We start from the raw sequence: 18,386 nt of genomic DNA, 5'->3' as shown, positions 1-18,386 counted from the left end.
CTGTTCATATATTATAATGATAGAAATTTATTAATAGTCCCCTACATCAAATTTTTACTGTTATAAAAATTACACAAAATTTTTTTTAATATTTTATAGAAATAGTATGAACTTTATTATTTAATGAAAAAAGCTACATTTGTAATTATAAATTATATATAAAAAAAAAAATTATTTTTTTTAGTATTATTTTATTTAAAAAGTTACTGTTATAATTATAAAAAGATTAATAATGATCAATATAAATTATACCTATTTTTATATATTTTAGTAATAATACTATATCATTACTTAATATATTTATATACAACCATAAAAAATAGTACATACATATAATGAAAAAATTATAAAAATAATATATTTATTTCAATTGATAACTATATTTTAAATTGTTAAATATATATAACTCTTCAAAAATTTAGAATTATGTTAAACAAAAAAAAAAAAAATTTGTGCTTAATATCTATAAATACATAACCTTTAATTAGTTAACATAATATTTGAAAAAAAAGAAATAAGAAGAAGAACATAAAATGTATCTATTCATTAATTTTAAATTTAATATATATTTAAATACTTCTTGTAAAATTGTATTTACACAATAATTAAATACAAACATAAAATAATTTATGGTTCTTTTATTTCAGTTGTATATACATAGTATATTCATGTTAGTAATTAAAAATAATATATATTTAAAAGGTATATTATTTTATTATTTATTTATAATATCACATATATACAATATAGAAGAAACGTAAAATATATAAAATTTTTACATTTAATACATTTTATTACATATTTCACATAAATGATATTTCATAGAACAAGTATTATGTTTCTACTACAGTAAAATATATTTAGATAAACATCAACTCAAAAAATTGTATTCAAATTATTAAAAACAAATAAGACACATTTATTGTTAAATTAAAACTAATAATACGTTTTATAAATTATCTCAACAAATTATTATTTTTTAATTAAACTGGACGAAAAGATAAAATTATTTTTTAGTTAAAATATAAATTAAAATGCTTAAATAAAATTATATTGTTTGTGTTATTATATATATTTTTTACCGCGCACATATGTATTTTTCACAACATTTATTTAAATTCATAAAAATATATATTGATCTTTAATTTTTAACTAAGCTAGAACATCATTTTAAAATAAAAATTACTGAATGCGAAAACATGTACATTTACAATAAACAGGGAATACAATTTTTTACTACTATACAAAAAGATTAGGTATGCACAAATGGCTTTTTGAAATTATAGAAATAATTCATATAATTGTTGAGCACATAACACTACAGATATAAGACATAAAACATCATATTAATAACGTACTTATGCAGAAATGCATGTTCCTTTTTATTTATACATCAACTTAATTTTTTTATATTTTTCATTATTCCTCAAGATTTTAGGAATCGCTATTATAAGTATAACTCCTAATACAATGATAACTATAGAAAAAAATATACCATAAGAATCTTGGTTTACTCCTATTTGTTTAAACGCGGTATCTATATATCCCCAAAAAGTTTTCATAAATTCTAAATTTTGTCCAAATTCCTTTGATGCTTCTAATCCTTTTAATATAGGTAATCCTATTCCTAACAAAAAAAAAAGAATAAATATAACAACTCCAAAACTGTAATTCCTAAATTTTATTTTTTTTAAAGCTATATCTGTAACTCTACTGTTTTTTTCAACAAAAGTATCATAATCTTTTTTCTTAATCCATTTTTTTTCAAAATGGAAATGTTTTCCATCAAACATGCTATTATTATAATCCACAACTTCTGTATAGTATCTGGCATTATTTAATGAATTTCTATTCGATTTTTTGTTATTTCCTTTTTCCCGCTTTGCACTAATTGGTTTATCTCTTTTTAAGCTTAAAACATTTAAATTTAATTCTTGCTTAGTTTTTGCTAATAATCTAGAATTACTTATATATATTTTTCTACCAATGTTGTAATCCTCATCAAAATATTTGATAAAAGAAAGCTAAAAAATTAAGTAAATAATTATAATTTAAAATAACAGATAATGTGCCTCACCAAAAAAGAGTATTTATAAAAAAACAAGAATAGAAATATTAATAATAAAAAATATTCTTAAATAATATTAAAATACCTTATAATTGTTAAAATGGCATATCCACGTTAATAGGATAAAAGCAGCAATTTTGACATATAAAATTAATTTAATATTTTGTTCCATTGTATAGATTTTTTATATTGTAATATACATAGTAAGCAGAAAATTAATATTAATATTATATACATTTAACGACAAAGGTACTATATCTATTTTTCTAATTTTTTGTATTATTTTTTTGTAAAAATGTAATTAAATGTATATGATTGTAATGTATTTACAATAGAAATCAGGAAAAATAACTTTAAATATATATTATAGAATATTTATCTTAATTATATTTTTAAAAAACTAATTTACGTTAAAATAAAATAATTTGAATTCATTCATAAATATATATCATATATATATTAATTGTTTAATATAGTAGAAATATAAAATTTTTATGTTTATTAACGCTTATCATAAAAAAAAAAAGATATATATTTTACTTCATGATATTCCTTTATATTGAGTTTATATAATATATAGAATATTTAGAATAGAGATAACGTATCCATCCATATTTTAAGAAAATATTTGAAAAATTAATAATCATTTCCTATAAATATTTCTAATTAAATAAATATTATATAAATGTAATATGCCTATTATTTATAAAAGAAAATAAATATTATAATAATATAATAATAATTATAAAAAATTAGAAGATCTAATTTTTTTAACAATTATTTATGTTATATTAATCATGCTAGTTCTATTTTTTTATAATCCATAATATACTTAAATAATCATATCTATAATATACTACATAATATATGAAACGATTTTAATTTTAAAATTAAATATTACCTCAATTTTTATATCAATAACATAACAATTTTAAACTATAGTTGTTATCTAATTTTAATTCTTGTCAATATTTCTACATCAAATATATTTTCTGATTCATAGTCTTAACATATATATATGTCCAAGAAATGCTAATATAATAAAAAAAAGTTAGAAAGATATTAAAATTAGTATTAGTAACTATATCAGCTTTTTTTTCATATTTGCAAATATTATTTTCACTTGCTCTAGATCACACTATATTTTAGCAAAAAAAAAAAAAAAAAATACATAATTTCAATCGTTATTTAAGACAATAATATTTAAATACATATATCTTGATATTAATAAATCGAATATTAATCTAAACTGTAGTGTTATATTTTATCTTATAAGCATAGATATTAGGCAAAAAATAGAATTTAATCACTTTAAAAGCTTACAAATTATTTGCAACATAATTTATATAATCAGTACTTATATAATTAATTCTTTTGTACAAAATAAATCTTAATACTTTAATTAAAATATATCAGATCTTACAGCATTAATATAAATATAACAATACTTTTACTAATTGAATTACACGTATAACATGGATTTTCTTTTACATATGATCGTTCTATAAAAAAGCGGATTGCAGTATTCTATTAATTAATAATCATTAATATAAGCACCTTATATTTTTACAAAAATTTAATATCATGATACTTTTGGAATAAAATAGCATATAAAGAAAAAGTGAAAAATATCAAAAATGCATAAATGTAAATCTCTATAGAATGACGTTATTCAATCAAATTCATTTATTCTTAAAACTAACTTATATATCATTATTAGATTGACTGAACTTCATTATATATATATATATATATTATACATTTTTGTTAAGACAGATATAGTCTAAGATAGAGGAACAGGTATAATTCATGTAAGTTAAAATTTAATTTCAGCTTAATATTCGTTTAAAGATGTATTCATTTAATATTTTCAAAAATAAGAAAGTATATTAGTTTTTCATTATCATGTATTTTTTTATTTTATATATATAATACATATAAATAAATTAGATTTATGTACAATATTTATATAAATTAAAAAATAATAATAATTTATCAAAATATATACCTTTATTTAATTATAAATCTTTATCAATTCTATAATATTTAATGCGCTATTAAACATTTATTTTTAAAATCAAAAATTAATAAAATGTGTTTAGATATCATGCATAAAAATACAAAATATAATATTACATGAAATAAGCTTCAAAACACACATTTTTCTAATTAATTTATTTTCATTTACTATTTGATTAATATTGATTATTATAGAAATTACATTTGAAACAAAACAAAAAAAATGAAATATGTATTTCGTTATAATAAACTAAGAAAAAAATTATATATAATATATTATAAACATTTTCAAATAATTTTACAACCCCATACAAACATACAAAAACAAAAAACATTGTCGTTAAATATATAAATTATTTCACTATCTGAATTAAGTTGTATTAAGTCAGATTTTATTTATTAAATTAAATAATACTATGATTACTATAATACAAGTTTAAATAAGACGTTTGCACTTAAAATTTTTTCATATAAATCACATATTTTTATTACGAATATTTGATAATATCAATTTCGCATTTTTGTTTAGCAAAATAAATGTATAAACTATAAATAAGAATACTAACTTACTTCATAAATATATGGTACGATAATAATAATAATAATATAGAAATATTAAATTTTTCGTAAATAATGTATATTTTTTTACTTTGTTCGCCAATATACATAAGTACACTATCTAGGCTGCAAAATTAATTTTGTTTATATATTGGAAATTTACTTTTGAAAACATTATCATTAAGCATAAAATATAAAATGATTAATTATGGAATAAATATATTTTCTTAAATAAGCGAAATTATTATATATGGGTTTGTACACCATTTCTTTTCACATAAATTGAAAATTCCAAAAATTTTATCAGTATATAAATAACAATTGAAAAACATAAAAAAAAAATAAGGCAAAATACCATTTCCTTTCCAGCTTATTCGGGAAAAAATATTATATTAATATTTACTAATGAAAACAGGTTAAGCTGATTCCACAAAAACCTCTAAAATAAGTAGTGGAAATATTATCATAAAAATTATTACTGGTAGACCATATATTTAAACCGCATTAGTATATGCTGAACATTTTAAACTTTTTTTCTGGAGAGAATCGGTAAATATCTTGAGTTTATTAATAGAAATAAATTATATATATAGTAGTTATTCAATGAGAGCTATATCTGGAGATTTTACATATAAGCGATGGTTATTTCTTGAATAATTTTTCAGATTTATCTCTTGAATTATGGTTGTCTATATATTAATCCTTTCTATAATAAGTTTGTTTAATGTCACTATATTCATTTTATGAATCATCTCATGCATTTTCAGGTAGCTTATCTGTTAAATATAAATTTATTTTTTCCTTCTTATATTTTAATAATGATATATCAGATCTAGAATTTAATGCTCCATCGGCAGAGTTCTAATCGTCTAAATATTTATCAGAAGTGCACTAGAATTAAAAGAAAATATTTTTTTCATTTATAATGTGATGAATTTACTAACGAATAAGGAAATTTTTCTTATAACTGTATATCTATATATATATAACTTGCAGTATCCAAAATTATAGAAAAAAAAATTTGCCAGGTCATAACTTACTCTTTAAATAAGTATATATTCAAATAATAAAGATAGATTTAAGTGTTTTAACTAAAATAAAATATTGATTTTTTTATGAAAATTGGAATTACTTAATTTTAGAATATATATATATATATTTCAAAAAAATTAATTATTTGTACCCATATTGCAGATAAAGAGATATAATTATTTCCTCTGTTATTTTATTTTATTTTACTTTATATTTCAAAAAAAATATTAAATATCAAAAATAAAATAAATTGCATAAAAAAAAATTTTATATTAAAAATTCATTTACAAATATTTTCGGAAAGTTTACTTATAATTAAATTAATATCGAATAAAATAATTTTGAGCAAAACTATTTTTATTAAGAATTCTCCAATAATTTATATACATTTTATTAGCGTAACAGAATAATAATAAATTTTTAATATCAATACTTTTTAGATAAGAATTAAAATCGCTTCTTTAGGGTATAAATAATTTATTTTATAATAAGAATAAAAAGAAAATATATGCTGTGAGAATACATACATCAGCATATATTAGTAATATATCTGTTAATTTTGTTTTTAATCCCCTTAATAGGTTTAACCAACTTTACATTTTATTCCCTTAAAACCTTATTTTATAATTGAAAAAAGTAAGTCACTGCATACATATAATATTATTAACAAGACTGGGGAAAAAATAATAAAAAGAGGCTAATTAATTTTATAGCACAAATTGAAACCTAAGATGTACCATATGTCTAATGTATCTAAAGAACTTACTCCCAAATAATATAAAAATTTCAGTCCACTATTAAATTTACATAAGAAACTCTTATCTTTTAATAACTACTATAGATTTTAACACTTTATGTAGTTGTATCACACTACTATAAATATGATATTATAATTTTTATATATTTTAATAAAACTACTTTTTTATATTATTATTAATATAAAATTTACTAATTTATATTTTGTTTTTTTTTCTTTCTTTTTTTTTTTTGCTAAGAAAAATATAAATCTATACGTTCTCTAAAAATGACAGTATTAAATAGAAAGAATCAAATTGTAAATGAAAAAAATAAGAAATTTTTAGTAGATATAACAGTTAAAAAAAACAATTACAGCAAAAAATTAATATTATTACGAAATAAGAAAATATAACATATAAAATAACGTATAATGTAATTTAGGAAAAGTTTTAATCCAATATTTTTATTTTTCATATTTTTATAGAGGATATAAGGGTGCTTAATTTTTACTGATTAACAAATAAATAATACCTACACCATCAATTAAATTGCAACTTCTATGTGATATAGATAAACAAATTAAATGCTTTATGAAACACACCTTTAAACGTAAGAAAATCTATTTTTAATAATGTTTGCTGAATGGTAAGTATATATATAACTATAAAAATATAATATATTAAATATGTTATTTTATTTATATAATAATAAATTTATATTATTTTGTATGAGAAAAATCATTTTCATATAAATAATCATTTAAAAACTTTATAACAAATGTTTTAAATTTTAATATACTATATACACACACTGCCCTAAAAAACTTTATAAAAACAAGTTAATTGTCTTTTTATTTTATTTTGTAACATATATAGATATAAACTTATTTGATAAGATTTATACTTCAAGAACTTTCTGTATTTCTTTCTTCTGAATATGTTTTACATAATCAAGCATTAAAATTTATCATTTATCTAAAAAATTTTTATAATACACCTTAATAATTAATATTGTATTTTATAACTAACATATAATATTATAGTTTACTCATTTTATAATCTCACATTTAATATATATGTTCTAAATGTTCATGTAACACTATTTATAACTTTTTATATATTTATTTTTATCTAAATTATTTTTTGGATGTTGTATTTATTATTAATATCCAAATCAATTTAAATTAATTATACATATTTGCCAAATTTTGCTAATAATCTATAAATAATTGTCCTTTCGTCTTGACATTTTCATGTACTTCCTGAGTAAATGTATACAAAATACATAAATAGTATGATTAAATATATATAATTATTGTATATAAGTATATCTATTAAATTACATTCATATATTTATATTAATCACCAAAAATTTTTTTGTTTGTTGTAGATATATTGTCCACTTGTAATAATTATTTAACATATATATATATTTTATTATGATGGATTACATTCCTTTTAATTGATGGTGTTGCATGTATTATAATAATAACATTTTACATGACTTTTTTTTATTTCAATTTATTATTTAAATATAAATTAATGTCCGTAATATATTATTTTCAGTGAAATTATTTTTTTAAAATTACTTCGATAAGTAATATTTTTATGACTTTCCTTACTATAGAACTACTAAAATTTTTCTACAGCACTATTACCACAATGATTTCTATTGAGATACTTCTACACAAACATAAATGTATTGAAATAAACGCTAAGATGCGCATTATTACTCCTTTTATCTTCATGTTTTTCATTCTACTATGTAATATTACAGGTAATTAATTTTTCTAATTAATTTATTTTTTTCTATACATTTTTTGCTGTTTTATATTATAAGTTTACACACATATAACAATTGTAAATCTTATAACATAATTAAAACAAAAATTAAAGTATAATATTTTATTTTTTCTATGATCCAAATAAATTAATACATTACGTGAAAATATGCATACGTAATATTCCTGCGCCCATCTTTAATTATTACATATGTATACTTAAATGCTTGCTTAACGGTGGAAACAATTATTAACATATGCATTATCATGCAGATACAGTATATGTATTCATATACTTACTTACTTATATAAGATTTTTTCTATTATAAGAGGACAAACTAATAGCATGCGTTTGTACATTTATATTTGTTTTCCTTATACTTTATTATTTTCTATGTTCTTATTTTAACGTTCTGAATGCTTACGATAAACATATTAATTAAACTCCATATAAGAATATTCAATATAGTTAATCAGAAGTACGTTAAAAATATTAACACAATATTATAAAGACTGCTGTTGATCGAATTTTCTTTTCAACTAATTAATATAAACAGCTCTCTGTTCATATGACTTACAATTTAAATTTTTTTTTATTCCTTTTCTTTATTAACATTCGTAATGGAAATAGCTGTTACAACTAATTCCATTCATTGGAGCTATGCTTCCTTGTCATTTATCTGAATCTTATAATGTGATTTATCCTTTTCTATGTAAATAAACTTAATATTATTTTTTTACATATACAACAAAGGAACATAATGTGGTAAAGTAAATAATTACATGTAAATAAGAATCCAATATTCTAAAGATTGTATATTTATATACATATGTATGTTCGTTCGTTTACAACTCTTGAATGTAAACAAGATAAAACATCCAATAAAAGCTAGTCTAAAATAAAAAAAGAAGCAATTATGTATGTACATGCACCTTATATTCATAAATAATTGATAATAAATAATGATATCATATACATATACATGTACATGAATATGTCTTCAAACTGTGTATGCTATTTATATATATAAAATTAACAACAAAAGAAAAAAATCTTATTCTATTTATTTTTTTTAAGAGGATTATGTTCTCATTAGCTTCTTTATAAATGTATACTTCTGATTGAGTTACTTAGCTTTACATATGATTGGGAGATTACATAAAAAAATTTTTGAATAAATACGTATGTATCTCGCGCATAATAAAAAATTGAAGAAGTATTATCATAAAAGAAAATAGACAAACTATAATATATATATTGCATATTATTTCGTTTATTATTTCTAATTTTATCAAGTTTACTCTGTGTAGCAGTAAATCCTTGCATCAGCCCTTTTAAATATATGAACACATAATTAAAATATTTAACTAGATATAAAAATAAATATTCATTTTATGAAATATAGAAATGCACGTATGCGTAAATGCATAAATGAATACATAATCCTATCCAGCATATGAACACATATCTACATATGCACAAGATACTGCAGCATTTTTGATGCATAAAATGTTTTTGTAAATAGTAGATTTCATTTTATATGCCTCTGAGTCCTAAAGGAGTATATAATTAAAAATTAATTTTTGCATATTTTCGTCGTCTCTAACTTCCTAAGAGAAAAATAACAACATGCGCAATTACCCTTCCTCTCTTTTTAATTTTTTCTTCTTTATGTATCATCTGTATTAACAATTTATATATATATCTATCTTCATTTTTTAGAAGTATATCTCTCTAATTGTCCATTTACAAAGGGAAACAAATTAAAAGAAGAAAAAAAAGATTTTTAAATGTTCATTATTGTTATATATTCATTATAATACATAACTATACTTTGTGTTATTTTATTTATTTTTTTTTTTTATGATTTCTGTTACATTTTTTCTAGTTTTATTTTTGCATGATCTTTCATCTATCTTTTATCTTCTTCTCCGTTCTCTCTTTTTTTATATTAACATTTTTTTACGAAAAATAACACATCCCGATAGAAATAAAGGTAGCCAAAAAAACGAAATTGTGTCTTCATTATGGTAAAATTTCAATTCTTATAATACACATACTGCTAATACTCTCTATACTCTATTTTATTTTACGCTAAAACTTTTTCATGTACTAGACCGGTTAATAATACAATACACAGTATACCAAAAAAAAAAACTTAATAACATTTGCAATTATAATTACATACAATACAATAATTATTACAACTTGTTAGCTCTCGATTAACACATTAGTGACTTTTTCATAATGACAAAAAAGAATTCTATTTTTTTTTTTTTTTTTTAAATTCCTATAAAAATTAGTATACTTAAAATTTTATAATTTTCACTTTTCATTTATAATATTTCAAATATAAATTAAAAAATAATAATAATAAAAATATGTTAAAAACATAAAGCATAAATTTGAGATAATAGAGGGAAGATTCAAATTTAGTTGAAAAGGAGGCATAAAAAATATTAACAATGCTTTTGAATTTTAGATACATAATTAATATGTATTAACTACTTGTATTCACGTGTAAATATTTATAAAAGTTTAAAAAAATAAAAGAGGCATAAATATAACAGTAAATATGGAATTTAGTAACACATGCATAAAATAATATCTATATAATCCATTTAACCAAATATTTAAATAAATACAAAGATGTACAAGTAAAGAGAATAAAAAAATAATGCCCATACAAAAACACGTACAATGTTTTTAATAAATTCTTATTCCATATTGATAAAAGTAATAATTATAAGGTATCTTTATTTTTCTTTTTATAGGAGTTAATTTTTATCAACTACACTGTTATATATAAGAAAAATAACTAATAAGGTAAGATTATAATTGTTGTTCTAATTACTTCCTTATTTTAATATACTGGCCTATATATAATTATTATGTGTAAATTATACATTATTGCAATTAAATAATAATTACTTTAAAGATTATATTACAATTTTTCATGTGTATATCCTCATACTTACCATATTAAACAAAACAATACAGACGTATTAAAGTATTTAATAAATACAAATTAACTAAGCACATATTTCTATATCGACTATATACATATTATATTCTATTATTTATATGTTTTTTTTCCGTATATTATATTTTTCTAATAATAGAAAGGAATAAAATTTTAATTAATTTTTTTTTTTTTTATGTTATAATATTTTTTAAAATATGAAATATAATATTACTTAAATTCAGAAACAATTTAAATGACTATATAATAACTAAGGATCATGTTAATATATGTTATTCAATAAAAGTTTACTAATTATTCTTATCTTATTTCCTTATTATTAAGTTATCAAAATTATTATTTTTTAAAAGTCCTATATAACTTAATAATAATGCATTCATAATAATAATAATCAAAAATAATATTTTACTACTTGCTTAATTATAAGATATAATATAATATATCAATTATAATAATTAAAATATCATGAATTTATTAACTCATCTTCAAATATAAATAGGTACAATAAAGTTGACTTTGTGTATGATCTCTTGCGTACACATTTTTCGTCTTAGATTTAATAATAATTACTAGTCAATAATTGTAAAAAATCAGATATAACTCTTTCTCTATTTCTCTTAATTAATAGTACATTTTCATTTTTAATTTATATAAATCTATTAAATAACTGAAGGTTAACTGCATTATTATAGCTGTCATTCCGTAAAATTTTCATAAAATATACGTACATTACATGTAAAATATTTTTAACAATTCTAATATACACTTCAAATATTTCCATAATAAATAGTTTATAAGAAAATGGAATAAATATTTCTTTACGAATGCATAATAAGTCTTATTATGATCAATATAAAAATTATTTTAGCTAATCTTCTTATGTAACATATAGGAAATAAAAATATTGTAATAACTTTTATGCTCTTAAGATTTTTTCTAAATTACAGAAAAATATATATACATATAATTAATGATTAAATATTTCCTAAATGAAAGGATTCCAGTTAAAATAGAATTTTTTATTTTACAAAATATTATGTTTATTTATTACATATAGAAATGTAAAAAAAAAAATAATAATAAAATAATGTAGTAATATAATTATTCTACATATATATATATATATATATAATATAAACAAAAAGATATTTTTTTATAACATATAGTCAAACATAATATTATAAAAAGAAAAAAAATTCATTAGTTTTTTTATTAAAATTTTTAATAACAATATTTTCTGTTCCAAAACTAAATTTTTCCATATGTACTCTTTTATGTGTACACTTTCATAAGTATACTTTTATATAAAAAAACTATTAATGTGTTATTTAATTTACTAAAAAATTATTTTTAAAGTTAATGAAACTATTATAACTAAAGCATATATTTATATCATATTATCATTTTCGTTTGAATCTATACATAAGCGAATATAACAGATGAAATTTATTAGCAAAACTTTTGCAAGCAAAATCATTCACATAACACTTGATTAAAACGTGTGCAAAGTAATACAGTTATATTTTAAATATATCTAATTAAAACTTATTTAAGTAGAAAAGCAGTATTATCTATTTATGAGTTATTTATAAAAAAATAATAATTTTTCTTTAATTTCGTTCTATTAAAAATATGGGCGTTAAAAATATAGAGAAGTAATTCTGTCGTAGGTCTCATATATAGTTTATGTATCTTTTAAATAATACTAACTCCTTATATGATACATTTGTCAACATAAGAAATAGAGAATATAAAACAAACAGAATTGTACTGTTCTATATGATTGTAGAAAATATATATTTATTATTAATACCACCTAATATTATATATCTTTATATATATATATATATAAGTAATTTTACCATAATAGAAAATCAAAAAAAAAAAACATTTTATACATATTATATGTTAATATGGCACTATATTATTTCATTAAGTGTATCTTTTAAAAATTCTTAAAGTAAAAAAAATAATTAATTTAGTAATATATTTTCAATAAATATATATTTATTTAAACATTCCAAAATTTAATTAACATCACAATAGAGCACTATAATAATAAATTAAATAGTTTATCTCTTCATTTAATTGTATATATTTTTTATTCCTATGTTAGTAAACTATTTTAATTAAACTATATTTAAAAGGGATATTTTTTTTTTTGTGTACTTATAACATCACTTTTATGTCTTGAAAAATAAAATTTTGAATATATTAAAAAACCTTTTAAAATAAAAATGTTTTATAATATATTTCCTATAATACATAATTAAAATTGTACACATTAGGCTTTTGCTTTGTTAAGAAAAATATATATATAAATATATATCAAACGAAATATATCTACTTTTTTTTCATTAAATATAAAAGAGAACACTTATATTTCCAGTACGAAATTGATATGGCATTAGCTTAATAAATTAAATAAATAAACATTTTGGTTTAGCATAAAATTGAAAACATAATGTAACTAATTTTATAGAAAATAAAAATTAACTCACTTTATATAATTTTATGAGTTGTCAAATTTTATATTCGTTTTAGCGCATGCATATATATTTTATGAAAATCTATTTAAATACAAAAATGTTCATACGAAATCATTATGTTTATTCAGGATTAAGTCTAATTTATAATACAAATTAAAAAATATTAAAATTCTCAAATTAATAAAAATACTAAAAACATATTTTTTTACAATTATATATCAAAAAGGGTATGTATAAGTAGTAGCGTTTATAAAATTTAAGCAATATTTTTCATTTTTCTTAAGCATAATATTAAATTTATTACTATTATTACTTCAAATTAAAAACTTAAATAAATAAAAAAAATATATCTTCTTATTCATATTACCTTTTTTTGAACTTCAATTTTTGATATTTCTTTACTTTTTTATGGTAATAAAAAATCCCTAATATAAGGGTAATACATAATATTATTAATGGTACAATATATACTATATAACCAAAAAAATTCTCTACATAAATATGATCTTTTATTGCCTTCCATTCGCTATTTTCTATCGTCCCAATATAATCTGTTATTTCTTTCGAGGACTTAAACAACCAACTTAACTTACAATTTTTCAAATAATTATGTAAATTACCGTACCACACAGTACCAAGGCATGAATTCAGTATCATAATCAATGCCTCTATAAGCCCACTAAAAGAAAACACATCTAATATGATATATATTGATAACAACAATAATAATGCTACAGGGACAAAAACTCGTAATCTGTATTTTTTAAATATAGTTTGTTGGTAGACCTTATTACTAATTGTTCTGTTTTTTTCAAGAAAATCGAAATAATCCAGTTCTTTGAATATTTTTTTTTCAAGATTAGAATATTTTTTTGTTTCGAATATATTAGATTTATTTGTTGCAATTTGTTTATGGTCTTTTGCATATTTTGAAGAACTTCTATTTGAATATTTGTTTTTTGCTTTGGAGGATTCTTCAAAAGTCTTGTGTTTTATTTCTATCTCTTCATTATATGGAAAAAATTTTAACCCTACCATACTTGAATCATTATTGTTCTTACATTTTGCAAGTAGTCGATAATTTCTTGCATTTAATTTTTTTTCAATATAGTTCTCATCATCTAATGATTTATTAATAGAACTCTAAAAAAATAAAAAAAAAATGTTCAACATTTAAAGGAATAAATAATATAAACGTAAAAAGTAGTATTAATAAAAATAAAATAAGTAGAATATTAATAGTACATATACACTTAAATCTTATTATCATACCATATCATTGGTGAAATTCCATATACAAATTAAAAAGATAAAAGAAGAAACATTAATAAATAAGAGTGACTTAATATTTTTTTCCATAATTTATATTTATAATATTGTAATGTACTAAGCAAAATATTAATTATAATATAATACAATTCTAAGGAAAATGGAAGCTATACTTATAAATTTTTTTAATATTTTCTGTACAATAATAATAAAAATTTTATAAATCAAATGCTTCGTACAACAAATATAACGAAATATATCTTTTTTTTATATAAGTTTTATATTAATTTTATTTTAAATAGTCGAATTATCATTAAAATGAAATAATGTACATTTATTTATAATTATTCAAAAGACAAAAAGTAATTATTTAATATATTATATTACCTAAGTTATTCTTTTATTATCCTTTTAAAAATAAAATAAAAAAATATATAAGTTTTCTTAATCATTGTCTATATTGGGTTTATATGGATCGTGGAATATATAGAATGTAGAGAATATAGATAATTTTTTGCTCTGTTTATTCAGATTATAAAAACAGTTTTTAATGATGTTTTTCTGTTACTAATTAACATTATATTTTTTAAAAATAAGTTACTATAGTCAAATAATATTAATTATTATAATAGTATAATAAATGCTGTAAAAAATATTTTATTAAATATTTTATGATATTTTAATTATATCACTTTTATTCTTTAATTGTATATAATATTTTTAAAAAATGGAATTTATATCATATTACCACATATATACAACAATATATATTTTAAATATGAATAAATTATAATTTTTTATTATTGTATAACAATTTTAGAAAATCACAAATTTAAGTTTAATTTATATCACTATATAAGATTAAGGTGTTTTAAAATTTACGGACTTTATTTATTATATAATTTCTACATACAAATGCATTTTCACGTACTAATATATTATAATATAATAAAAAATAAATATATTGTAAATCGTGTATTAAAAATATTATTACCGTAATATACTTCATTAATTCATAATCTTAATTTTGACATTGACGTATATAGATATCACTTTTTTCATCAATGTACATTATGACAGTTTTTTAGAATAAACCTATAAATAAAAGTGTAAAAACAACTATGAAATTATTGTAATGAAATAATAAATATTGTTATTTCCCTATTTATTGAACACTATACAAATACACAAAACTAGTAATACCCTGCATAATGTTACTACTAAGATTAAAATTACACTTATACATGTTGAAAACTTATTATCCGTAAAATAAAAAAATAAATCTGTATTTATGGTTTATATGCATAAAACAAAATAGGCTTTTTTTTTTAATTTATTTAAACTATTATTGTTTCAAATATGAATGAATTAGTAACTGTCAATATAATCTATTTATATTTTTATATATATTTGAAATAATATTAAATTTTAATTAATATATTTATGCAAAACTATAAATTTCAACTAAAATACATAAATAAATACCCACAAATAATTAAAAAAAACGGAAAAAAAAATATTTTTTCTTGAAATATTGATGAAAATTAAAATTATATTTATATATCACATTTTTTGATATTTACAATTATGTCAAAGAAAAAATAAAAATATTTATATATGCTATGTATTAATATATGACTAAATATATTTTCTTATTTTAGTCCTATAATAATATAGAAAATGATAACAATATATAGTATATTTATTTATAAATATTCTCTATAATACATATGTATTGATAATTACGTAAAATTTAATTAACATCACAATGTAGCTTACTTGTACATAGATATATACGTATAAATTTTCATATAATTGTAAAAATTCAGGATATATAATTTAGAAAATATTTTAATATATTCTATAAATAGAAAGGATATTATTTTATTATATATTTATAATTTCACATTTATATAATAAAAACAGAATTATATCTGATAAAAATATCTTTACAAATAAGGTTTTTTCTTTCACATTTCTCATAAATTTATTTTATAGAATAACAGTTTAATTTTAAAGAAAAAAAATATATGTATATATAAATATCACTGCAATAAAATTCATTCACTACATTTTATAAAATTCTAAAACAGATATATTTGTGGTTAATTTTAATATAATGACACATATTAATTCATATAATGAACAAATAATAATTTTATTGTAATAGAAAGTTAAAAATAGAAAGCATCACTTTTTATTACTAATCCTTTTATCACAGTTCTATAAATATATATGAATTATAATATTCTATATTTTCCTTAAAAAACAAATATATATTTTCCATAGAAATATATTTAACTACATAAATATAAGCATTATGTCATATATATTTAATTCAACTTTTATAATAATTTAGTATACACATTTATAAACATAAGAACATTAAAATCCCCAAAGAAAAGAAAAAAATAATTTTTTATTGTTGTTAATTAAAAAACTAAGTATGCAAACGTACATTCGTAACATTATGACAATTCCAGGTATGCTTATTAATAATATACCACTAAGAATCTTACATACATGACTTCACATTGAAGGCTTCTTGATAGAATAATATATATTCCATATTATTCATTTTACTCAGTCATCAATTTAATTTTTTTATATTTTTCATTATTTATTAAGATCTTTGTAATTCCTACTACTATTATAATAGCTAATATAAAAAGAAGCATAGAAAATAATAATGGATAAGTATAGGATGGTACTGGGATGTCATCTGCTAACTTAAAAGCGCTTTTTATTGATTTCATGATAATTTTCGCGACAGTTTCCAAGTAACCTAATCCTTGTAATATGGGATATCCTATTCCCAACACGAAAAAAAAAAAAAGTATAGCAACTCCAAATTGGTAATTCCTAAATTTTATTTTTTTTAAACCTATATCACCAATTCTCCTGTTTTTTTCAAGAAAATAATCATAATCTTTTTTTTTTATCCACTTTTTTTCAAAATGGAAATGTTTTCCATCAAACATTCCTTTATTATGATTTATTACTTCTGTATAATATTGCGCCTTATTCAGTGAACTTCTATATGATTTTTTGCGTTTCATTGTGTCTTCTACTTTATTAAATATATCTATTTGAGAATAACCTATATTATTAGGTATATCATCTTTTAAACTTGCACTATTTGAATCCTTGCTCTCCTTATATTTTGCTAGTAATCTGTACTTCTTTATGTCTAATTTCTGAACAAGGTTATAGTTCACATCCAATATTTTGTTAAATGAAATCTAAAAATGATAAGAAAAGATTTTTTTAATTAAAAAAAAATATATTTTTAAAAGTTCGTATTAAAAAAAAAAAACAAAATATATAAAAAATACATATAAATTAAAATAATATTCTAATACTACATCATTTTCAAAATTTAGAATCCAAGTTGAAATTATAAAAAAAAAAATTTCAGTAAATAAGAATAACTTCTTTGGCATTTCCAT

At 18.6% G+C, this 18,386-nt stretch overlaps 3 protein-coding genes across 3 annotated transcripts; all 3 read right to left on the bottom strand.

Annotated features, from left to right (window-relative positions):
* Positions 1-1,382: 1,382 nt before the first annotated feature.
* MKS88_001598 (uncharacterized protein) lies at positions 1,383-2,240 on the bottom strand (the record flags this gene model as incomplete). The annotated part of the gene is made up of 2 exons (XM_067214539.1): positions 1,383-2,024; positions 2,154-2,240. The coding sequence occupies 2 exons, from the start codon at positions 2,238-2,240 to the stop codon at positions 1,383-1,385; spliced, it is 729 nt and encodes a 242-aa protein (XP_067074964.1).
* An 11,791-nt stretch (positions 2,241-14,031) lies between these two features.
* On the bottom strand, positions 14,032-15,027 carry MKS88_001597 (uncharacterized protein; the record flags this gene model as incomplete). Its single annotated transcript, XM_067214537.1, has 2 exons — positions 14,032-14,811; positions 14,941-15,027. 2 exons carry the CDS (start codon positions 15,025-15,027, stop codon positions 14,032-14,034), a joined length of 867 nt encoding a protein of 288 aa, XP_067074963.1.
* Positions 15,028-17,516: 2,489 nt separating this feature from the next.
* Positions 17,517-18,386, bottom strand: MKS88_001596 (uncharacterized protein; the record flags this gene model as incomplete). The annotated part of the gene is made up of 2 exons (XM_067214536.1): positions 17,517-18,179; positions 18,300-18,386. The coding sequence occupies 2 exons, from the start codon at positions 18,384-18,386 to the stop codon at positions 17,517-17,519; spliced, it is 750 nt and encodes a 249-aa protein (XP_067074962.1).

This window comes from Plasmodium brasilianum, chromosome 5, assembly GCF_023973825.1.
Source record: "Plasmodium brasilianum strain Bolivian I chromosome 5, whole genome shotgun sequence".
Classification (NCBI taxonomy): Eukaryota; Apicomplexa; class Aconoidasida; order Haemosporida; family Plasmodiidae; genus Plasmodium; species Plasmodium brasilianum.
The sequence above is the reverse complement of the archived record's forward strand: the minus strand, read 5'-3'. Positions and strand labels throughout refer to the sequence as shown.